Raw genomic sequence first — 25,846 nt, forward strand, 5'->3', positions numbered from 1 at the left:
TAAAGGAAAAATGTAATTTTGAAGTGTGGTGCTATGTAGAACAAGGGACAAGTGACCTGATAGAAAACACCCAGCTGGGGTTGGGGCTGGGGATATCCCCTTGGAGGGATGGCATGACAACATTCAAGCTAAGACCTGACTGATGACAAACGGTCAGCCATGTGAATATCCATCTAGAGTCAGGACACCCCAGGAGGGAGAATCTCAGACTAAAGCTCCCACCCCCCACCACTCCAGCAACCCTCAGTTTGTTTCCTGAGATTAAGAATTCCTCATATCAGTGAGATCATATGATACATGTCCTTCTCTGATTGACTTATTTCGCTTAGCATAATACCCTCTAGTTCCATCCATGTCGTTGCAAATGGCAAGATTTCATTTTTTTTTGATGGTGGGGGGTGGGAGGGATGGCGTAGCTGGGTGATAGACACTGGGGAAGGTATGTGCTATGGTGAGTGCTGTGAATTGTGTAAGACTGATGAATCACAGACCTGTATCTCTGAAACAAATAATACATTACATGTTAAAACAAAAAAAAAAAAAACAAAAAAAAGAAGATAGTAGGAAGGGAAAAATGAAGAGGGGGAAATCGGAGGGGGAGATGAACCATGAGAGACTATGGACTCTGAGAAACAAACTGAGGGTTCTAGAGGGGAGGGGGGGTGGGGGGGGTTAGCCTGGTGATGGGTATTAAAGAGGGCAGGTGTTGCATGGAGCACTGGGTGTTATACACAAACAATGAATCATGGAACACTACATCAAAAACTAATGATGTAATGTATGGTGATTAACACAACATAATAAAATAAAATTAAAAAAAAAAAAAGACTACAGCTCCCAGTCTAGGTTCAGGCAGGGCTACCAACTAGAGGTCAAGGGGCCAGCAACTAGAGGTCAAGGCCCTCACACCAACCCGTCCTTTGACCAAGGAAACCAACTCAGGAGACTTCCAGGGAAGGGGGAGGCGGGGAGGGGGCGTCGATCCATGTTTTCACCTTCATACACACCAAGTATCATTCCACAGCTGGCATAAGAGGAATAGCTTCATTATTTCATTTACTAAAGTAATGCTATATTAAAATTTTAATCGGTGAACATAACGCTGGAAAATGAGTACATCCATACACTGCAATTTTCCAGTGTAAACTGTCAAACCCATTTTTTTTTTTTTTTTGCAAAAGCAATATTGCAACACAAAGAAAAATCCATAAAGATGCCGGTATTCTTTGCTCTACCAACTCTACCCCTAGGGAATTTATCCAAGGAAATAATCTGGTTCAATAGAATAAAAATATTCTCTTTAGAAGAACTCCATTGAGGTGTTAATTGATGCAGAGGAAAGATAAAACAAAAACCAAAAACACCTGGAATTACCTAAATGACGACAAATAGGGAGAATTTAAGAAATGGGGGGGACTCACTTGATGAAACAGTATACAACCATTAAGCATTACAACAGAGATTATCTAGACTTTCAAAAATAAATGGGATATCCCAGCCCTTGGAAGGAGCAGAAAAGGCAACAACGTGCATATTTTAATGTAAAGCATGTTGACAATACCTCAAGGTGAACAAGAACAAGAAAACTGGAAAGAATTGAATCAAAGCCAGTGGGGGGGGGTATTTATTTCAAAAGTCCTTCCAAAATATTGCCATTAAATCGCATTTTCAGTTAAAAAAAAAAAAAAAAATCCCTCAGAAACTATTGTACACTCTCCTAACAAGGCAGAAGACCACCACCGAAACACAAGGACGTTGGTTCAAACTTTAAATGCAAAATAAAGCCAAACCTGGAGATGCCTTCCATGTTGTATACCCCAGAGGTTCCCACAGGTGGACCCTACAATAAGACTCAACTTGTTGAATAACAATGCCATATGCATGATTTTACAGTAACTCCACCTCTTTCTCTGCAGGGTGGGAATGGGGGACTGGAAAGGGTGTGTCTTTCCACTGAGATGAGAAGAGGCACCTGGATTCCTCCCACCCTCTGAGGGTGGGGCCAAGGCAGCCGGTGAAATCAGCCCCGTGGGACGGGCCACTCACCTTTCACAATCAGCTCGGCATAGTTGGACACACCGGAACCACCGTCGGAACGGATCACACAGCGGTACTTGCTCACACTGCGATGGGCGGTGTCGGCCACGCTGACCGTGGCTGAGAAGCGTCTGTGGTTGACCACGCGGGTGACCATGAGGGCCGTGTCCCTGCCGTTCCATTGCTGCAGGACAGAGGGAGGGAGGAGGAGAAATCACATCACCTTACGGCCCCCGGGGACCCCCAGCTCGGAAGCTCCACCTGTCCCCACATCCCTGGGGCCATGGCTTTCCTTAAGAAGGAGTATCGATGGCTGGCTTTTGCAAGTGATCTGACTCAAGTGTAAACTTTGCTAGCGAGCTGATTCAGGAGGGCAGAGCCTGAGGATAAGAAGAGAGGGCACAGGCCTCCTCCTGACACCTTGGTTCCCTGCTTGGCCTGAGCTTGAGGCTGGCATTTGGCCCTGAGCCCTCCTCCCATCTTCCTTCATCTCTTAAGCAGAACCCACAAGGTTCCCCCAAAGACAGACTCAGATAGACTACTGAAAATATAACCCATGAAGTGACAACAAACAGCCTGGCCCTCAGCCCATGGCTGGTGCCCTCATACCCCACCCACAGGCCCTGAGGGACCTATCTGTCTCCAGGCGTGGTGTGGATGGTGGCTTCCCAGCACCTCTCCTCCTTGGCATTTGCTTTTTCCTCAGCCTGGAACCTCCCATCTGCCTGGGGTCAGTCCCTCACCCTTAAAAACTCACGCTCAGCACATTGCCGTCTCCGGTAAGTTCGCCTGTCACACCACCTTCTAGAAGCTATTTACTCTCTACTGGTTTTGTCGTTGTTGTTTTGGGGTGTTTGTTTGTTTGCCTACACGTTTCCCCCTTTAGACTAGACTCGGAGCTCCACGAGGGCATCCTTTAGCCCCTTTTCATCTCCAGCACTGTGCCCAACTTCCCAACTTGGTAAACATTTCTAGAATCAAAGTGAATGCACAAGCGTTTTTGTCTATACTGTGCTGAATCTCAGGTGTGATATTCTGAGTCTGAATGAGCCCCTTCTATAGCAGCAGCAAGCAATGACAACTGGTAAGGTACATGCTTGAGGATACAGCCTGAGTGACTATTAAAGCACCTTCTATGAGCCAGACCCTGAATCTCCTTTTTAATCCTCCCAGCCTCGTTTGAGGTATTACTGCTGCTCTCCTTAGCAGAACCCAAATGTCAGTGTGGCTGAGTACATATGTAGAGCAAGGAAGTCCCTTATCCAGCTTTTCCGACTTCGGGTCAAGCATCTTTTCACTGAGACCCTATCCTCACTGCCTTTATTTCGTTTCCGAAAGTAAAATTGAGTGTTTTAATTATCTAGTTGGATTTCAGGAAACTTTAGGATTTAGGAGCTTCTCCACAACTGAAAACTTCCACGATGCAATCTTCATCCCTTCCTGTCCATAGTAAACACCTCCAGCACACATATGACCTGCTTCCATCCATCCACGCTCCCATCAGCGACGCGTCAGGCCTGGGACATGGGAGGGGGTAGGACTCCAGGGCTCAGCTGTCCCAACCAATGAGATGGAACAGCAGGGAGGGCCGGGAGCAAACAGCCAAGAAACACGGGGAAACCAAGGCCTCTGTGTGACTTGCTCCAGACTGGACAGGGAGATTGGAGGGGCTGGCTTTCTTCTTTTTACTTTTTGGCATTCTCTAGACTTTCTGCCTTAAACACTGCTTTTATACTTGAAAAGAATAAAGGAACTAAAGGAAATGCCAGACTTAAAAGCATGGCAGGAGGAGGGGCAGCCATAACCCCCTCCCATTCCGGAAACTCTGCAACAGGCCAGGACAAGAACGATGCAAGGGAACTGAAGGGAGAAGTAACTGGGGCGGAAACCGCCCACCACCTGCCTCATGCCCGGGTATGTTTTTGCAAGAGATGGTACAACTCGCTCAAACTCTGAGAACTGACGACCCCAGACACAAGTCCCTGTCCCAAAATATGCAGTGAGGAAGTAGAGGAAATCCTGCCAAATGCCAGGAATGTGACCTGATCTGAGGAAAAGTTGGCTGAAGGCACAGAAAGGCCTCGGAAGAGATGGGTCACCAAACCAAACCAAGCCCATTTTCTCCTCACTGCTGAGCAGTCCCTTCACACCTGGAAAGGGAGCGATGAGGCTCTGGCTGGGTATTTTCTAACCTGATTTATTTATAACATCATAAAGATTTTGATCTTTCTTAAGTTGACAGTGACTAAGCACTACTGTGGGCTAAGTGTTTTACATTCCTTCTTCATTAATTCCTCACAAAAATCTGTGAGGGGGGCCCACTTCTTACCTCCGTTGTATATATGAGGAAGCCGAAGCTCAGAGAAGTGATCTGCCTGCCCAGGCTTGCACAGCTTGGAAGTGGCAGAGCTGGGATTTGAATGCAGGCCACCGGGCATCAGCACTTGGCCCAAAGATACCATGTGGTGCTCTAACGTGGGATGACTACTCCCCACCCCTCACCTCCTCTAGCACACTCATTCCCACATGTGGAGAAGAGAGTGTGGCCAAGAGCTACCTATGCGCCACCAATTTCTTAGCTAAGGAACATCCCCCCCCCCCCCCCTTGCAAAAAAAAAAAAGGGAAAGACAGGGGTAGAGGAAGCAAAAATGCCTACATCCCAGCCAGACAGCTCATCAGACACAGGGCTTTTCCTCAGACCTCCAATGCTTTGAACAGCTAAGAAATTTACTTGGGAGATAAGAAGACACAGAGCACGAAGCCAGCACATGAACTCTACAGACCATCACCTAAGAAGTGAGTGGAGAACGAAAAGTACTAAGAAAGAAAATAAACCTCAAAAGAATTACGGGAAACAAACAAGGGCACCATTTGCAGGATTCAAAATAGTGCTAGAAGTGAACGGCAGACTCAACACTGCAGAAAAGAACTGACAGCTGGAGGCAGGGGTGGGGGGAGGCTTAAGAAAATAACCCAGATTGCCAAGAAGGCACCGATAAAAGGAGAGGAGGGAGGCAAACTGAGGAAGAAAACAGAGATCAGACAACATACCAGATAAGTATTTGGTACGCCTGAAGATGGGAGCTTAGGGAATGGAACACAAATTCTATCCTAAGTCATATCAGCTCACCTGCCTGGATGAAAACAAGACCCAAACCTTTAGACTGAAATGGCCTACCATTCACTTGACAAAATTTATGAAAAGCACAACAATTGAGGTACGCATTTTACTTCACAAAAATATTAGATGTTAAGGATAAAGAAGTATATAAAAATCTAGGCAGAAAAAAAAAAAAATACTGTGCTGAAAACGCCTCATCTGCAACTGCTCCCAAAGCCCAGACAACCTCTGTCCTGGATGTGGCTGGTCCCCCAGTGGTCACAGCTGAGCTCCCAGGAGGCTAGATACTTGAGAGAGGCCAGGGCAGGAGCTAGGGAAAGATGGGACAGGAAATGATAATAAAACAAAAGCATACAAATGCCCAATATGTGCAGCCTTGGGCCCTGATTTCATTTCTCTCAGCTTTGGTTTCCTTACACCATTAATGGATGTGACTTTATGAAGTTCTCGTGATGCATAAATGAGAAAGTGTACAGAGCACTGAGCCCATGATGGTGTATCCTGGTGTGAGCTGAGCTCTCCAAATTAACCACGAAATTAACCATGAAAAGTGGGGTAGGGATAATGCCCCCCCCCCCACAATGTCCATATGCTAATCCCTGGAAGAACCTGGGACTATGTCACCTTCTATGGTGAAAGGGACTTTGAAGATGTTGATTAAGCTCAGGATCTGGAGATTTGGAGAGGATCCTAGATGATGCAGGTGGGCTCAATGTAATCACAACGGGCCTCATATGAGAAAGACGGAGGAGGGTCAGAGTCAGAGACAGGACATGTGGTGACAGAAGCAGAGGTCAAAGTGACGTGACTGATGGCTTGAAGATGGAGGAAGGAACCAGAACCAAAGAATGCAGACAGCTTCGAGAAGCTGGGAAAGGTAAGGGAGCATATTCTCCGCTAGAGCCTCTAGAAGGAATGCAGCCTGGCCAATACCTCCATCTAACCCTGTAAGATTCATTTCTGACTTCTGATCTCCACCACCGCAAGGTAATAAATTCGTGTTGTTTTAAGCCACTAAGTCTAATTTGTTACATCAGCCATAAGAAACTAACAAACAGCAAAGAGCCAACTAAATGCAAAACATTCATTTTTCACATTTAGTTTAAATTTTGTTGGGCGCCTGGGTGGCTCAGTCGGTTAAGCATCTGCCTTCGGCTCAGGTCATGATCCCAGGGTCCTGGGATCGAGTCCTGCATCAGGCTCCCTGCTCAGCTGGGGAGCCTGCTTCTCCCTCTCCCTCTGCCTGACACTCCCCTGCTTGTGTCCTGTCAAATAAATAAAATCTTTAAAATTTTTTATTTTGATGTGACTTCCAGTATTATTTGCTTTTCTTCCTAATGATGTCACATTCCAACAAAAACAGAGAGGAGTAATGCATCCCCTGAACCACTCACATTTTTCTCTTTAGTTCCTGAACCACCAAGCTTTCTCCCATTGAAGGACAGGAAATTGTGGGTTGTCTTATAAAATCTCTGGAAAATAGGCCTTTTGATAATCACACTTGTCATATTGGGAGCAGGCAAGAGCAGGACAGGAACGTGCAGGAGAGCCCAGAGCCATGATAGGAAATGGCACTGCGATGGACCACTGGCAAGGAGAAATGAAGGTTAAGTTAGAGAGATGAGCTCAGATGAAAGGGCAAGTAGGTGATGAAGGTCAAGGCAAATGAGCAGCAACCAAGGAACTGAGATCAGGAGAGATTCTAGAAGACCAGGCACGGTGACGGGCTCAGTGACCAGAACGCCATGGCAATGTGAAGGGATTTAACCAGAGGGACTGTGTAAGAAGCCCTGTTAGGCAGGTTCCAACCATGGTCTCAGTCCCAGACACAGGCAGGAAGGGAAATGCAAGGGGAGAGAGGAAGGAAAATGCAAGGGGAGAGAGCAAGGGGAGGTTTCATCAAGCAGGAACAGACTCGGGAATTCCAGGTTCACAGGCAACTGAGCGGGTTTGAGTGGGCACAGGGAGGGGTGGAGCGGGCAGGGTGCCAGGAGCCCCAAATGGACCGCAGCCCAGAGACAAGGTGGAAGAGTAAATCCTCCCAAGCAAGACGCCAGGTGCCACGTACATGCATGGGGATACAAATGCTAGGATGCAGGGAAAGAGGAGCAGGACAGCAAAGAGAAGTCAAAGTCCTTGGAAAAGTCCAACAGAAGCATGACATGGATGATGTATATGGAAGCCTGGAGAAGAATCTATCAGGCCCCCACGTCACCACTCCCGCATGCTGGAGATTTTCTTTTGGTGCCTATCACATGTTTCACACGTAAGTATATCCTTCCTCTGAAATTTTGGGCATACTTCCTTTCTTCTTTCAGACCTACATCCGTTATTCTAAAATGGAGTCATCTTCTAGCCCCTCTGTGTCCGGGGCAAATTGGATAAACTTCCCAGTGGGCACTGATAGAGCCGGGCTCCCCAGAAGCAGAGTCTGAGACATGGTGACCTACCGAGTGCCCTCAGGAAAAAGGGGATGAAGGACAGTGAGCGAAGGAGCCGCTGAGGAAGGATGTGGTCAAAACAGTCCAGCTTCAGCCTGACTCCCCGGGATCTCAGGAGCCTCAAGTGTACCAGAGCTGATCCCAGCTTGAGGCAAGGAACCAGCACTGGTACCCAACGTCAGCCAGTCACTGGCCATGGCCTGCCAGGTGGGGAAAGAAGGAAACTGTTCCCATTTGCCCCAAAGCAGTTCTGTGGAGAAGGGGGAGCTGTGAGCGTCTAGCAGCCAACCACACAGTGCCTGAGGGTTGGGGGCACCGGCTCAGAAAGGACACTGTCCAGGACACCGAGAGCATCCATTCTACCCAGCACCTTCCTATCTCTGCCGTCTCCTCCTCCAGGGTCTCCTGAAGTCCCATGAGCCACTGCTTTGCGATAATGCCAGGAACCTGCCCCTGAACCTGTTCAAAAAGGTGGGAGGCGGGCACCAAGCTGGGAACGGACTCCACTGAACACTCGCTACGTGGGAAAGCTTGAGCACCCCTGCAGTAACACACTGCTTCCCTCAAAAGTCAATATATCTCCCATAAGTAAAGAGTTCCATAACTGAGTGAGTTTGATAGGTATTTCGTTCAACCTAACAGGATTTGTCGGAGCATTTATTAAGTAAAAGTCACATTAACATTTTTGAGGAGGTAGCTTATGCCAGGCACTGTGTTAACTGGCTTACATGACAGAATTCACTTAATCCTTTAAAAAATCTCTATGAAAGTTCTTCTAGTGTGTGTGGGGGGGTGCTTTCTGGACCATCAGCATCACCTGGAAAGCTGCTGGAAATGCAAACTTTAAAGAGAATCCCAGGGCTGACATCCATTTGTAGACACTGTTTATTGGGGTTGGCAATCTGAGTTTTTCCCCTTCCCTATTCTATTATTAACAACACTGGAAATGTCCTCATTATTCAATGAAACACAAAATGAAAGAGTATGGAGTGTGGAAGGTGTAATTTCTGCCCAGAGGAATTTACAGGCTGGGCTAAAATTCCAACAAAAGGGCAAAAAGGGTCAAGTATAAAGTTGAGTATTGAAGTAGCATGCTTTGTGGAGGACAACAGGGTCAGCACGGAGAGAGCTGTGCTCTTAGAATGATCCAGAACACTGGTTCTCAAAGTGTGGTCTGCACACCCACTACAGGAGCATCCCCTGGGGAACACGTTAGAAATGTAAAATCTCTGGCCCCACCCTAAACCTAGTAAATCAGGAACTCGAGGGATGGAGTCAGTCCAGTTTTGTTTTAACAAACCCTCCAGGTGCTTCTCGTGCACCATAAAGCATGAGAGAAGCCCTATTATTACTCCTATTTTAAAAATGAGGAAACTGAGGTAGAAATAGGTCAAGCAACATGCCTTATGAATGGTACTTCTCAACTAACCACGCATACAAATCCCCTGGGGATCTCATTAAAAAGGCAGATTCTAACTCAATGAATCAGAACCAACCACATAGGCAGTAGCAAGTCCTTGTCTGACTTTGCTGAGTGACTGAATTAGCATGTGGACCCAGGTGATCTGATTCCAGAGACTGAGGCCTTATCATCCCATTGCCCAATTGCCATCCCTATAGGACCATGCACAGTTACACCAGGACTCTATGAGGGGAGGGTAGAGTGTGCAGTGTTCCAGAAACTTACTTTGCTTATTCAAAGAACACCAACTGCCATCTTGTAGGAAATGATGGCTCCAGAGAAAACAGTTTGGGAAATGCTGTGGCAGAAGTCCAGATGCCTAGCTTTCCGGAAACCTCAGTGGTCTCTAAGTCAGAAATATCTACGTGAAGATGCATTGCCCAAGCATCTTCCCACATTCTTGGCTAACAGACTCTCTGAGTACATTATTAAGCAATGGCATACCTGACAGGCTATTAGGTTCAGGTGAGGTTTTCTTAACCCAACTTCATGAATCTAAAACAGTGGTTCTCAAAAGTCAGCAGGCACTGGAATCACCTGGAGGGTGATTCAGTAGGTCAGGGGCAAGCCTAGATAATCTGCATTTCTAACAAGTTCCCAAGTGATGCTGATGCTGCTCACTTTGTCCGAGGTTTCCAAGACGTAAAGGTTATTGCTGTCTTAAGTCCCTCAATGGAAAGTAAGGAGTCAAACCATACCACAGAATACACGAATGGCAACATTCCTTAAATCCAGACCACTTCCTGTGGTTGAGCAACAGGTCACTGCACCAGAAATGCCCAGCCACTGGGGCGTCATTCAGAGCCAGCTCGAGCTGTCCTGGCAAACTAGAGTCCAGACCCACTGGTTCACGGAGCCCACTGGAGGAAGGTTATCTGTTTGCTTTGCCCAGAGGCTTTGTCTGCTCACCAAGCTCTAAGCCCATGAGGATGCATCTGCCCAGAAGGTGAACTTTGTCCAGTTCATCCATCCGGGAGTGGCGGGGGGGGGGGGGGGGGGGACACATTCTCAACTGAATGAAGGCACTGCGAAACCTAAGTGGTAGTCCTGCTTAATCCCATTTTATACTCCTGCCTCTCCAATAGTGGCAACAGCATCCTTAGAAATCGCTCATTTTTCTTTCTTCTCTTTCATCAGCTTGACCTCTTTTAAAACAACTCGAATTCCACCTTTCCTTAGCCGTTTTTTTTTTTTTTTACGTCATTTGAGAGTCACTCTTTGCAAGAAAAGGGGCTGCCAATACCCACACTTGAATATTTCTGGCCCTAGCACACACACATCCTTCCAGCCCCAGGCAAGACCTATCCTCAGGAACTACCTAGAGAGGAAGCCAGAGAAGCACCTGATGCCGCGCAGAGTCTGCTGTTTTCACGCTGCTCTATTACAGCTACGGAGGCATCTCTGATGGCCTCGCCATCCTGCAATCCCCCTCCCCTCCGATCCTATGGCAGGGCATTATTCCCTTCATGGAGAGATAAGACATAGCCTGCAACAATGACTCTCATTATTATTATTTCAGAGAGAGCACGCAGGCTTGTAATTTATTTGTGATTGGTCGAAGTGGAAACAGTACTCTCTTTAATAAAAGGGAAAGGCTGTGTTACAGACAGGATGCCTATTTCACAGGAGACGCTCTAATACAGAATCCTGAAAGCCTTCTTTCCTGGCTAGAAAATATTTAGGTGAAATTCTCACAGTTCATTTGTAAAGGAATATTCTTTTCACTTTAAGTCCTACTTCTTCAATGGCATGACATTTGAAAACTCACTAAAGCCTGACTCGTTGATTCTCTTAAGACCATATTTGTACCTCTCTGGCAGTCTCTAAAGAATAGCTTTTGATTATTTTTTATTAAAAGTTAAAAGAAATAGAAGTGGACATAAATCATTTTTGATTAGCTGTGCTGAAGCCCTCCCATGGGCCCCCTGCACGCATGGCTGACTGTTCATTTGGGGTTGATCCCCGGATTCAGAGCTCCTGCAGAGTCGGGGGGGTCCTGGATTAAACCCCATAGGGAGTGGGAAGCCCTGAGCAAAGAGGATGAGTAGGTGGTGAAGGGCCAGCACACGGGCCACCTCCCTGTGTGGCACCATCTCCTATGGCAATTTCCAGGTCCCCCCTCAGAACTCCAATCAAAGGCCACTTCCTCCAAGGGCACATCTCAGATAGATTCTTGTACAGCATCTCCCAGCAGACCCTTCTCTTCCCCTGGTAGCCTGGTCACATATGTGCTGAAATATTGAACTCCGTCTCAGTTGCTTTATGTCTGTGTCTGCTGTCAGAAGGTAAGCCCCGTGAGGACATGAAGCAGGTGCGCCTCGCTCACCACTCTTCCCCCAGCTCCCAGGCGCTGAGGCTGGGAGGAGCAGAGATCAAATCCTGAAGTGCATAAACTGAGGGTGGGCTAAGGGAAGGCCCCCAGGAAAGGGCATTAGGAAGTGAAGTAGGAAAGGGTAAGTGTGTGAAGAGAAATTTCCAGGTGTGAGTTGGCTACAGTCCTCAGAGATGCGCTGCAAAGGATGACGGAGGAGGGGTCCATGTATCAGGCACAGAGAAATTGGGGAGAAAGCAACCTTCCGTAGATCCAAAGCCCAGCAAGTTTTTCATCCCCCGGGTTGCCTGAAGGAGCTATTTTTTGATCTAAGGTACCTACAGGTGAAAAGAAGGAAAGACAAAGCATGTGATGATGGGGCCATGACTGCAAATACACTAAAAAGCACTGAATTCTAGACTTGCTAAGCTTTATGCTTTATAAATATCTCAATAAAGCTAACAATAAAAAGTTGGGGATTCCTAAGCACAGGGTTCCCCACTGTAAGCAAACCTGGCCCAGATCCACCCTCACATCATTCTCACTGGACTTGGCTGGGGGCGGAGGTGGAGGGCAGGAACTGTCCCAAACATGAAGGTCATGCTGCCTGCTGTGTGGTGACAAATGAAGTCCTTTGTCTTTGACCCATGAGTCTCACATCTTCTGCCAGCATCTATGAATCTGTGCAGGCTAACAGCCTGCAAAGAAGGTAAACGCTCAGACCTTTCATGGTTATGAGTAGATGATTTCGTGGAACCAAGAGAGCAGGAAGATCTCCAAGGAGGGGCGGTCAGCATCATCAAACAAAGAAATGTATAAGGAACCATCACCATCACCACCATTGGCTTTAGCAACAAGAAAATCACCAGTGACCTTCACGAGGGCCACTTCTGGGAAGAGGGTGGGGGTAGTTCAAGAGAGCCACACTTCAAGTGTAGACATCACGTTTAGGAAGTGTGGCTAAGAAGGGGAGAAGTAAGAAGGCAACTGGACGGGAGCAACTTGGGGAAAAAAAAAATTCCAAGGGTATTTTTATTTTGTTGATTTTTCTTTGTAAATTTGAGAAACACAAATCTAGTACAGTGTGAATTAACAGTGTATAAATATGTGCTAAATAAAAAATTTTTAATAGGAAGCCACCTGTAGGGAAGGAAAGTCTGGCATGGTGACCTAAGTGTCAGGTCTACGAGGTGACCATGGAAGGACGCTCAGGACAGAAGAATGTAAGAATGTGACACAGACATTCCAAACCTGCCTCCACCACTCAGGACCTACGGGACTCTGGCCTGTGGGGCTCACTGACCCCCCCCCCCCCCCAAGGCTTAGTCTCATCTACAAACAGGGCTAAAAGTAGCAACTCTTTGAAAGCCTGGCTATGAGAATCAAGTCCATCCTATGTGTAACCAAGCTATCAATGTCAGCTGCTGTGTTATTACCCACACGGAAGGGACACGTGGTACAGACGTAGGAGGTAGGAGCCAGGTCCAGCACATGCACAGCCCAGAGCCAGCGGCAGCCCTACAGAGAGCAGGGAACCAGGCTGGCTGGAAACATCAGCTGCAGAAAGGACTGACCTGTCTGCTTAGCTTGTCAGCCCTGGTGTGACTGGTGTGGAGCTGACACACTCACAGGGCAAGAGCCTTTTCCTGCCAGATTAGGGTCTGCTCCCAGTCCAATGCTTGTGATTTGTCGAAACACATATGCTGTGCCTACTGAGATCTGTGCCAAGCACTTGGACTCACAGCCTCATTTCTGTGACGCGTCAAATGTCATTTGTTGTACAACCCGTGGGGAAGCAAATCCTTTGTAGGGACGCCTGGAAATAAGCCCTGCGGTGGGGCTGACACCATGAGCCACAGTCTTCCATAAAGACCAGATGCCACATACAGAATATTTCTAAACCCCTCTCAGATGAACGGTATCTGCTGGTGAGGAGAGTGTGAGGGAAAGTGGCGGGGGTGGGGGCTGCTTCTAAGTCTGTGGGGCCTCGTGGTTTTTTTCTGTTTCTATTAGTTACCTATATTCATTTCAAAGTATTTGGATGAAACAGAAAAGGTAAAAATACAAAGCATACATAATCTACCATCACGATCAATTACTAAGTGTCCCTGGTATGTATTTTATAGCATTAACGTATAATACTATTTATATAAATATGGGTATATTTGTGTGCATAAATATGCATTGTTTATTTTTGGAAGGCAGCTATGCTAACCACTATACCACCAACGCCTCTGCATTGTTTATTTTTGATAAAAAAGATACTGAACACATTGTCTTATAACCTGCTCTTTTCACTTAAACGCCTATTGTGAAAATGGCATTCAATATACTTCTATAACCTGATATTTAATGACTCCATTCCAGCATTTACTTCTTCAGTCCCTTCTGCTGGATGTTCAGGATGTTTTCAGGTTCCATCCTTTTGAACATATTTGCAGATACATTTTTTTCTCGCTCTCTGGTTATTTTCTTAAATTCCCAAAAGTAAAACCACTTGTGGGAAGAACACGTACTTTTAAGATTTTAGCTACCTACTGCCAAATTACTTTCCAGAAAAGATGAACCCACATACACATTTTCCCTGAGTTGCACTGATAATCTGTCAGCACACCTCCACCTAGCTGGACCCTGAGCATTGTTCTGTATTTTAAAGGGCTCCCCAAACTGCAGGCTGCTTTGCTTACTGGACGTTCCACTCAGGGCGCACACCATCTACTTGCTTCAGAAATCCTTAAAAATTTTAAGTTTCGGTTGCTCAGGCCAATATATCACATAAGGAATTAGCAAGTTATGAATGAGGCCCTTCCACCATAGACCATGGCATTATACTCTTCTCAAGGAGAAATCGCCCCCAAACAAGATGAGCTTGTTTATAACTTTTAGTGGCCTCTATCAGCCTTTTCCCTAAAAGACTAGTGTTGTTCTAGGCTCAGGGATACATGTTTTTTGCATAGATCCTATCCATTGATTGTTAGGTAGAGCGTGCACTGTAATTCCATGAAAGCTGGCACCAGCAGCTGGGGGTTTCTAAAGGGCATATAAAGTTTCCAGGAGACAGTAAACAGGGGTATGGGCTGGTCTTCCTTTTTAACTTACTAATTTATGATCAGAAAGCACTTAAGGATAAGCACGCTATAGAGTCCCACTCTATAGAAAGGAAGGCAATCATTCTCTCCAACACAGATGACAGGGATTTATCTCATTGCTGGAGAGAAGGGGCAATGACATATTATTCTGGAAACAGAGTCACTGGCTTTATTTCCCTGACTTAAAACTGGTGGATAAAAAAACGTTTCCATCTTTGGTGACCAACAGTGATGCCTCAGTGTCTCTTGGAAGCTACAGAAGGAAATAGCATTGTTGAAAGGTAGACTCTTGGCCACAGTATACCTGTTTCGCTTACTTTGGAAATTTTCAGACTGAGTCACAAAAGCCCTGATCTGTGGAACAGAACTGTGGCCAATCTGTATGCTGTTCCTCCAGGTGCTGGAACAGATCCAAAGCAGCATCTCATGAGAAATTCACTACTGCCTCAGCCCATGTCAGATCAGGGTGCAGCGGCCTCCTGATCGGCAGGCAGCTGTCATAACAGGTGCCTCATATTTTCTACAAAGATGTTAACTCACTTCCAACCACATTGTTGAATGTAAGCCTGGACTTAACTAGCCAAGCAGCATTTACCAGACAGCACAGTATAAATCATCTACCTCCTAGTATTTCCTGAAGTATAGATGAAGGAGACAATATTTCTGGTGGTTTCCTTAAAGGAGTAGCTATTGAAACTATTCACTCACCAGGTATATCTAAAGTATCCCAGGATAGAGACATATTAGCAGAGAGTTGGGGACTTTTGTCCCATCTCACTGCCCAACTCCATCCCCTCCCTCTTCGACCACCTCCCCAAACTGCCTTTGCACAGAGCACCAATACAGGAAACGAGCCCGTGAAGCTCAATTTTGTGCCCTCAATAGACAGAACGCCGTGCCTTACATCAGACGCTGTTTTCTTTATGAGGACTCCTGGGAACAATTCCTGTCTGGCTTCTGTGTGAACAAGTTAGAAGTTTCCAGAGCAATTGGTTTGTGTTTATCTTGTGGACACTCTGAACTGTGTATCTGACAAGTTTCCTTTATGCGGTTAGCAGCTGCGGTGCGGTGGGCTCTGCCCGTGACCCACCCCCCTCAACCCAGGAAGCCACAGATGTGGAGAAACGCAGTTTTAACATTATGACCAGCTCTGCAGCAGTGTGTTCCTTTCCTATCTCCCACTGCCTCACTTTTAATTTATGCTATCTTGTCATGCTTTATGTCCCATTGTAAGCCACCTGAAAAACGTTCTGCGAAATAAGATTTGGTTTACACTGAAAAGGAGGTAAATAAATAAGATGTGGAAGAGCTCCACACCATATGTTTCTGTTTTCTCCAATACTTCTATTACCTTCTAAATCCTCCTGCTGATAAAGCCAAGGTTTAGGACATGCAACTCAGAAATGCAGCAACAATCACCATAAAATAATTGGAAAAGCTAAGTAAAGGTGTTGAAAATATTGTGATTGTTCTTTCTCGGTCTCCTGACCCAACCGAGGCAATGCCGTCGAAATGACAAAGCTTCTAGAGAGCCCGATGCACATGAATACGAATTACAACTGAAAGATGAATTAACACTAAATACTTAAGTGACACATGGAAGTTTACCGTGAGTCTTGTGGTCTGCAGGCAGACCGGGGAAGCAAGAGGGTCGGGCACTACTACTCTTTTCATTCTACTGCACTGCTAAGGAGCAAGGAAGAATGGTCAGCCCCGAGAGATGCTTTTTCACCCAGGGATTTTCCAACTGCAGGAAATGGGTTCAAATGCAAGAAGAGAAGCAATACTATGAACTTCCATCCATGTGCAGAGAGATGGCTGGGCATGGACTGGGGACCAACATCCAAACTAGATCAGCCAGAAGAGATGGTGGAGATCTTTCAATAAATGAAGGTAGAGGTAACTGGAGTTAGCATCTTCCAACCAATATTCATGTTTTGCTGAAGCTCAGACTATGCTCTCCACTAAGACTTTCTGCAATGTTGCAAATGTCCTGTGTGCGCTTGTCCAACATGGTAGCCACTAGATGCACGTGGCTACTGTGCACCTGCAACGCGACTAGTGTGACGGGCGTCTAAGTTCGGAATTTTATTTTAATTAATTTAAATGTAAATAGCCATTGTAACCTTAACAGGGTCGTAGGATACAAGATCAGTATATGGAAGTCAATTGTATTTCTATACAGCAGCAGTAAAAAGTCAGAAATGGAGATCTTTTTATACCAAAAATATCAGATACCAAGGATAAGTCTGACCAAAAAAATGTGTCAGACCTATGCACTGAAAATTACAGTGAGTGCTGAGTGAAATCACCATAGACCTTAAATAAATGAAGAACTATACCATGTTCAGACTCCCAAAAGTCATTATTGCTAAGATAGTCAGTTCTCTGCAAAAGTGATTTACAGATTCAATGCAATCAATCCCCATCAAAATCCCAACAGGCTTTTCATGTAGAAGTTGACAAAGTGATTCTAAAAGTCATATGGAAGTGCAAAAGACATGGAACAGCCATAATCACTGTGAAAATGAACAACAACTGGAAGACTAACATACCAGATTTCAAAACTTAATTATAAAGCTTACAGTAACCAACTTAGTGTGATAGTGGCATAAAGATAGACGAAGAGATCAACGGAACGGGAGCAAGGGCCCAGGGATAGCCCCCTATCTCTGTGGACAAAAGCAGCACAGCAGAGAAAGGCGGCTCTTTTTCAACTAATGATGTTGGAACAATAGAGATACCTAAATGCACACCAAAAGAAAAAAGAACTTCAATGCATACCTCACACCATATGCAAAATTAACTCAAAATGGATCACAGACCTAAATGTAAAAGCTAAATTATAAAATCTCCAGAAGGAAACAGAAGAAAAAAATCATTGTCTCCTTCGGTTAGGCAAAGATTTCTTACAAATGATGCCAGGACAAGATCCAAAAAAGAAAAAATGATAAATTTGATTTCATCCAAATTTAAAAATTGCTCTTCCAATGCTACAATTAAGAGAATGAAAAGAAAAACCACAGATGAAGAGAGAAAATATTTGCAAAGCATGTATCTGACGAAGGATTTGTATCCAGAACATAAAGAGAACTTCAAAATGCAATAATAAGAAAACAAACCAATAATAAAGGATCCAAAAAAAAAAAAAAAAAAAAAACTGAAACAGACACAGCACCAAAGATGACACACGAATGCCAGCAAATGAGCACATGGAGAGAAGTTCAACATCACTGGTCCTGAGGGAAAGGGAAACAAGAATCACGAGGAGGTACCACTACACACCTGTTCAAATGGCTCAAACTAAAAAGAATGACCATACCAAGCGTTGGCAGGGATGTTGATGAGCAAAGACAGCTCCCATCCACTGCTGATGGGAATGCAAAATGGTACAACCATACAGGAAAACAGCTCAGCAGTTCTTTAAAAGTTACACATCTACTAGATGACCCAGCCATTCCACTTCTAGGCATCTGTCCGAGAGAAACGAAAGCATTTGCCCATACTTCCATTCAAGTCCATGAATGTTCATAGCAACTTGTTTTTAAATAACCAGTAAATGAACAACCCACATGTCCATCCACAGATGAATGTATAAAGGAATCATGGTATCTTCATACAATGGAGGATTACTCAACAAAAAAAATTTTAAAGTTCATATATACACATCATAGAGGAATCTCAAAGTAATTCTGTCGAGTGAAAAAAAGCGTACATACAGTGTGACTTCATATAAAATTCTAGAACATGCAAATGAATACACAGTTGACCCTTCAACAACATGGGGGTTAAAAACAGCAAGCCCCACTATAGTCAAAAATATGTGTATGACTTCTGTCTCCCCCCCACAAACTAAATGAGTAATAGCCTATGTTGACCAGAAGGTTTACCGATAACATAGTCAATATATGCTTTGTACGTTATATGTATTATATACTGTATTCTTAGTGAAGTTAGAGAAAAGAAAATGTTAAAATCATAAGGAAGTGAAAATACATTTACAGTACTGTACTGTATTTATTGGGAAAAAAAAAATCTATGTATAAGTGCGCCCACCCAGTTCAAACCTGTGCAAGATCAAGGGTCAACTGTTCAGTGACAGAACACGGATCAGTGATCACCTGGAGACAGATGAGAGTAAGGAGGGCAGAAAGGAGGGATTTCAAATGGGAATAAGGAAACTTCTGAGGATGATGGATATGTCTAGTATCTTGGCTGTGATCACAGTTTCACAAATATACCCATGTGAAAATGTATTAAATTACCCATTTTAAGTACTATATCTCAATGAAACCTCAATGAATTTGTGTAAAATAAAAAACAAAACCAAAATACGTTCAATAGCCCATGTGGCTACTCACTGGTATTTCTACATTAGCATCCTGGGGAATATCTCTGATGCTGCAACAATTTGTGTCTAATTCTGTGTCCCATCCTTTCCCCTACCTCCACTGAAAGAGATCCTCTCTTATCTTGCTTTGAAAGTAAGGCCAAAGAGCAGACCTAAGAGCGGAACAGATTCAAACTCAGAACATCCTCCTGACTTTCTTGAGAGACTCTTTCATCCAAAGAACACATGGCTTTGCTGATGCAGTGAAATATTCTGGCAAAGGGTGATTTTATCAGACTTTACCAGAATACTGTGGAGGAGCATTACCCATCAGACAGGAATCCGGTGGACCACTGGGTAGTTAAGGTCCCTCCAGGGAAGATTTCATGATTCCACATACCCAGAATCTAAAGTATTAAGTTTTGCCTTCGCCCTGGGGGTCTGGCCTTAAAGGACAAAGTTTGTTGGAAGGCAGCGTGGAAGGGGCATAATTACAAATTCTAGTTTGGCACTTCTAGGTTTGTGGCCTTAGTTTCTACATCTGTAAAATGGGTATCCTGATGCCTACAGAACCAAGTTAGAGTGAAGATCTCACAAGATCATGGAGGCAGAGTATCATCCAAGGAGCAGAGGCACATCAAAATATCCCCTCCCCTTACCCACACCGCGCCCTTCATCCCAGCACGTGCCTTCTGCCCTTACCGAGGAATGGGCAGGCATGAGCAGGGGTCACTGCCATCCTTACCTGGAGCCAAAGTTTGTCATGCTGAGACCACTTCCCACCAGCGATGCACTGAAACGTGGCGTTCTGCCCCACGTTCACCTCAACATTTTGGAGTCGCAGAAAGTGAGGTGCTTTTCCTAGGAGAGAAACCAAACTGCACGTGAGGGCTGAATTCAACAGCCGGCAGCACTTCCCCATGGGTGGACGGCGGCTCAGGACGAGCGCTGGGCAGCGGGGCATCACCACCTGGGAAGTGGCCCAGCGCAGCGCAGCTACTGTTGCTTGCTCCCTTACTGTGAGCCAGGCACTGCTTATCCCAAGAGCTTCACATGATCGCCTCACTTAAACCCCACCAATATCCAGGCGATGGGTAACATCTCCATTTCACAATCAGAAAATGAAGGCTCTGAGGACTTACATAGTTCAGCACAGTCAGAGAGCCAGAAAATGAGGGAGCCGAGACATGAATCCAGGTCTCTCGGAGCCTCAGAATCCCACTTATTAGCCTCTGGGCAATACTGGCATGTTCGGAAGGAAAAATTGAAGGTGGGGACATGGGGAGGATTCATCAGAGAGAAGTCCTCCCTCCAGCCTGAGAGCAGAAAGAGGAAAGCTGCAGCAAAGCACCTCTGAGCCTGAGACCCACACGCCTGGCCATGGTGAGGACGCCGATGAGGAAGATGATAAGGAAGGTAGAGCAAAGGAGGGAGAAGAGGTGGAGGAGAAAACCAGGAGCTGTCATTCACACAGGACTCGCTGTGCGGGGTCCACACACGGTAACTCACTGAACCCAACGCGGCTGGTGGCAGGATCATCTCTGTCTTACAGTGAGTGAACTGAGGCACAGAGAACTCAAGCAACACTCAGTCTACACTCTGAACTCTAAGCTACAGTCTCTCTCAAGGATGGGAGGGATGTGCGACATTTGCTCTGGGGACTTGGCATAACAGGAAAAGGGACTTTCAAATAAATGAAACTCACAGGGTCTGTGAGTAATCATCCCAGAATGAAACTGTTTCATGTGGGGTAATGGGTTCATCTCTTTCCTTGTTTGTGGAGTCAGGGTCTCACCTATTTGAGCTCATCCAAGATGCGTGGGTTGCTAACCAATGTCTAGAAATATGAATTTCTTCACTGAGGCACAAAAGTGCCAAGGATCCCCTAGCACATCAACCAAATCAATGATGAACTGGACAGCCACTACACCACGATGAGCCCAAATGAACAGTTGTTAAGACAACCAAGAAGGTTCAACAAGGGCCTCTGGCCATCTTTTCAGAGAGAGTCCAATACCCAGAGAGATGACTAAAAGCAATAATGTCACTTATCTAAAGCTCTGGCAATGACAGGCACTCTGATAAATGCTTTACATGCTTTATCTAATTTAACTTTGTAACATTCCTATAAAGCAGACAATATTACTATTCCCCTTTCAGAGAGGCAGAAACCAAGGCTCAACGAGTTTAATTTGCTCAAAGCTACATGGCATTAGTAAGAGACAAACAGAATTCAGTCCAAATCTTAGCCCAAATGTCAACATTTAAATCATACATTCTCTGGCTTCCTGGGTAATGGGAGGTCAGGGGTGTCACCTGGATGCCAGGGTTGAGAGAAAGGGCTTGCAGGCCAGGCTGTGCTGACTCAAGGCTCCTCTCATTGCTCCCAAGTATTTAATCATGAGTCATCCTGTTCCCAGCCATTTGTCCCCATGGCCTTCCCACTTTGAACTACCTGCTCTACCAATGTGTGTCATGACAGAGAGTTCAGCCAAAGCCAAACCTTTGGCATGATGAGGCAGACCTGCTGTGTGAAAACACACCTTCTTCTCAGGCTCTTAAAAAAGGACAACAGCTCAGGGACCCCTCACGCTACCTTCAGGACCCCACTGCTAAAGTCGTGTCAAGCAGCAAAGGCACAGGGGAGACCTCTCCTTGCAGGCTTCTCCAAACTGAAGATTCCAGCATCTGGTCAACCTGACAAATACCATGCTGCTTTGATTGTCTGAAATTGTTTCCTTTTGGCTTTCCTGTATAATTTTTTTTTTTAAAGATTTTATTTATTTATTTGACAGAGAGAGACACAGCAAGAGAGAGAACGCAAGCAGAGGGAGTGGGAGAGGGAGAAGCAAGCTTCCCGCAGAGCGGGGAGCCCGATGCGGGGCTCGATCCCAGGACTCTGGGATCATGACCTGAGCCAAAGGCAGACGCTTAACGACTGAGCCACCCAGGTGCCCCTCCTGTATAATTTTATAAAGTTATTTTTGCAACTATCAGTTCAAGTCAATTCTTCAAGTAGGATTAAAAGTAAACCTTGTAAGCCCCTTTACACCCCAGGTTTAAAAGGGAGGGAACAGCCACTCCATGCAGGGAGGGACGACAGTCTCAGCTCCAATCTTGGGAGGCTTTGTGCTGGGTTTCACAAAGGGACGTCTGTCTGTCCTTACCCTTGGGGACACTGGGCAAATGGTTTAACCTCTGGAACTTGTACAATGGGAAATGGATCTCTGGATCAATGTTCCCTGCTTGCTTCTGATTCCCGGCTTCTCAGCAGCAGAACTTTTGTCTGGATTCTTTCATCTTCAGGCCCTCTTCCTCCCTCCCTTCTAGGTTAAGGGGTAGAGAATTTAGAGGCTTAATGGCCCCTAGGGTTAATATTCTGGTGAAACATGGATGGTTTATAGCAGTGAGGTTGAACCCATGCACCCACAGAAGCCAGTTATATCAATGAATAAAGTGGTTCAGTGGAAAACAAAACAAAAACAAAACACCACCTCCTTGTTCCATAATCACTTTCCCACTTTTGATAGAGATTTGTGTAAAATAAAGATTTGGGGGCATCTGGGTGGCTCAGTCAGTTGAGCGTCTGCCTTCAGCTCAGGTCATGACCCCAGGATCCTGGGATGGAGTCCTGCATCGGGCTCCCTGCTCCGCGGGGAGCCTGCTTCTCCCTCTCCCTCTGCCCCTCCCCTTCACTCGTTCTCTCTCTCCCAAATAAGTAAAATCTTAAAAAAAAAAAGTAAAATAAAGATTTCTCTCTCTGTGAGAACAGTAACGCTGCACACACAGTGACAACTGGTATCTGACACCTGCCTCAGCACCGAGGAGGGACTAAGGAGTGTAGGGCCTGAGGAGAAACGGATAAAGACCCCATGACCCCTTGAAAGGGGGTTACTCAAATCCAGCGGAGAAGGCCACTCCACAGTACTTTGCTCAGGGCAGCCAATCGTCCAATTTTTCAACCCAAGTAAGAAATCCGATTTTATGTGAAATCTCTCATTCTAAAATCTTGACTAAATTCCATTAAAACGCCATGCAGACTTAACAAAACACATTTGCAGGCAAGCTCTTCGCAAGTGCAGTCTCTGTTAGCTCCTATGTAAGTCATCTAGAACAATTCCCACTGGCAGGTCCTGCCTTGTCTGGCTCCATAAATCCAGGGATGCCCCCAACCCTCCAGGCAGCATGCTGTGGATCACATGACTGCTAGCCCTAGATCAACGTTCCCGACACAAGAACTTACCCAGAACTGGGGAGCCTCCTTATGTTGGCGACCTGTTCAGGCCACTTCTCTGAGCTCCTGGCCTTTCTGACCCTCCCTCTCCCCCCAAAACACACACACACACACACTCTCTCTCTCCCTCTCTCCCTCGGGTCTACTTCTGAGCCCTACACTCTCTCCACCGTGATTTTCCTCCAGCATCTATAGCTCAGGGAAAGAATTTATCCCGCCAGCTTCCGCTTGCCAACCTGGGGCCAAACACGGTTGACCTTGGGGCCCAGCCCAGTCTCCAGCATGTGGTTTTAAACATCCCACCCTCACTCCCCACTAAGACCCAGCACCCCCAAAGTGGGGTCCCACTGAAGGGGGGTTAACAGCAAACTGGCTGTGCATTTGGGGCAAAACGCCTTGATGTTGGTGACATTTAAACTCCTGCCGATGTCAGAGCAGCATCTGGAGACACAGTATTATGCCCTTTATCTCACTCTTTAAACCTGACAGCGCTCAGTAGGAAGCCATGCGACTGAGGAGAAAGCGCCGTACATACATTAGAAACGTGTTGCAGACGCTCCGTGGGCTCAGTGACATGGCCCTGCAAGGTTGTGATGGGGGGAAAAAAAATAAAAGTTTAAAAAATTCTAAAAGTCAACTTGGGAGCTAGAAACTTGGAGACCGGGTGGAAAATCGTGCCGACGTTTCTCGTGTAAGGTTGCAGCTGTGGTGTCCCTGCTCACAGCTGACACCAAGAACGACAGCAGAGGGGTGACAATGGCTAAAATACTTTTAGAATCCCACAAAAATGTTAAATGGGCTATAAAATATAGATGAGAGGCTTCAGTTTGTAGGAGAAAATCACTTCCTTTGAGTCTTACGCCTGTCTGTCGGTTGGTGTTTTGGAAGCTGCACGGCAATCACAGGAAGTGGTAACTTCAGCTCAAATCAATCGAGAATACAGTTGCAAATCAGGCACCCACCGGCCCCCACCCCACCGGCCCTGAAACTTTTGGAATATTTAGCAGAATAGCTTATTGATAAGTGCTGACCTGATATTAAGAGAAAAAAATGTCTTGGAGGACGGAAGTGGAGAATTACAAAGCCTGAGGAGAACGCGTGTTTCTCAATATAGTTAAGTTTTTAGCACCCGTGAGTGAAACCATAAATGCACTCCCACGAAGGCTTTGGGGGCAAAAGGCGCCATCACTGCTAAGGAGCCACCAGCAGCAGGCATGACTCACGGCCCCCCGAGCCCCCCAGGATGCACACACAGTCGGCACGCTGGAAGGCAACACTCAGCTCCAGAAACGTACACCACCCCAGCCTGCACCAGCCAGGTGCCCAAGCCACAAACCCAGGAGAGCGCCATTTCTGATGCCTCTGCCTCCCAAACCAAGCCATCAAATAGGACCAGCAGACTCTACCTCCTAAATCTCTCTCTCACCTGTCCACCTCTCTCCATCTCTGTGCTTTGTTTCTTCATAGCACTGCTGACCATCTGTTACGGGCTACATTGTGTGTCTCCCCCCCCCCCAAAAAAAGATTCAGATATTGAAGCCCTACTGCTCCACACCTCAGAGTGTGCCGGTATTTGGAGATAGGGCTTTTATTATGGTGGACCTTAATCCAATCTATCTGGTGTCCTGAGAAGGTTTGGACACACAGAAACGTAGCAGGAACACTACACAGAGCAAAGCCCATGTGAGGACAGAGTAAGAAGGCAGCCAGCTGCAAAGGACAGAAGACTCAGGAAAAACCAACCCTGCTCTCTTCACCCTGGAATTCCACCTACAGAACTGTGGGCAAATACATTTCTGCCGTTTAAGCCTGCCCAGCATGTAACATTCTGTATGGCAGTCTTAGCCAACTAATTTACCCTGTTAGAGATCATATAATTAATTACTTGACTATTTCATTTCCAGTGTCTTCCATCTCAGTGGAAGCCCCCAAGGACAGAGAATGAATGTGCATAAACCCAGAATAGTGCCTGTCCTGGAGTACATGCTCAGTAAACAAATGCCAAACGGTGAACAGACGTCTCTCCACCAGCCTGGTCCAGGCCACCACCACCTACCTCTTCCATGACTCCAGAACTTCCTTCCTGATCGGTCTTCCTGGCTTCTCTATTCTCTTTCAGCTCATTCTCTGCAGAGCAGCCAAAGTGATCTTCTAAACACTTAAATGAGATCAAATCAATCCCTGGGACAAATCCTTCCAGGGGCGCCTCCTTGTGTTTTGATTAAAGCCTAACCTCATCGAGACACTCAGCCCCTCCATGGCCTGGCCTCAGCCTCCCTCCCCAACCTTCACTCAGACCCTTTTCCCCTGTGCTCCCTACACTCTAGCTACTCTGGCAACACCTGTGAATTCCCACTGCAGGGCCTCTGCACCTGCTGTTTCCTCTGCCTGGCCTGCCCCCCCTCCCTAGATCACCGCACAAGGGACTCAGGTGTCAGCTCAGACCACAGGTGCCCAGACTCATCCCCTGCCCTCTCTACCTAAGGAGCCCTCCCCAACCACAGCAACTCACATTTATTCTCTCCACCATGCTATCACTATCTGAAGTTACATTTGTTACTACTTACTATTACTTATTGAGTGGCTTTCCTCTCTCTGCCACTCGGCTAACACCATGGAGACAAGGATCTAACCAACGTGATGACTGAAGTGCCCCCCATGTCCAGCGCAAGTTCCTGACACATAGCTCATGTGCAATAATTTACCTGTTGAAGAAAGTAGGAGTGAAGAGCTGGAGTGGCTGTGGACTGAGCACCCAACTGGAGAAGGGGCCTTTGCGAGGCACCGCTCAACTCTATGCAACTCAGGAGCTGTGTGCAC

General features: G+C 46.1%; 1 protein-coding gene across 1 annotated transcript in view; it reads right to left on the reverse strand.

Annotated features, from left to right (window-relative positions):
• The window catches only part of PTPRT (protein tyrosine phosphatase receptor type T), a 753,869-nt gene that overhangs the window by 711,847 nt on the left and 16,176 nt on the right, over positions 1-25,846 (reverse strand). The window contains exons 3-4 of the mRNA XM_035006339.1: positions 19,538-19,653; positions 2,047-2,221 (exon numbers count right to left, since the gene is read on the reverse strand). Of these exons, the coding sequence (XP_034862230.1) occupies positions 2,047-2,221; positions 19,538-19,653 (291 nt within the window). The remainder of the gene's footprint in view (positions 1-2,046; positions 2,222-19,537; positions 19,654-25,846) is intronic.

Source organism: Mirounga leonina, unplaced genomic scaffold (assembly GCF_011800145.1).
Source record: "Mirounga leonina isolate KUSES-001 unplaced genomic scaffold, KU_Mleo_1.0 Mir_150, whole genome shotgun sequence".
Lineage (NCBI taxonomy): Eukaryota > Metazoa > Chordata > Mammalia > Carnivora > Phocidae > Mirounga > Mirounga leonina.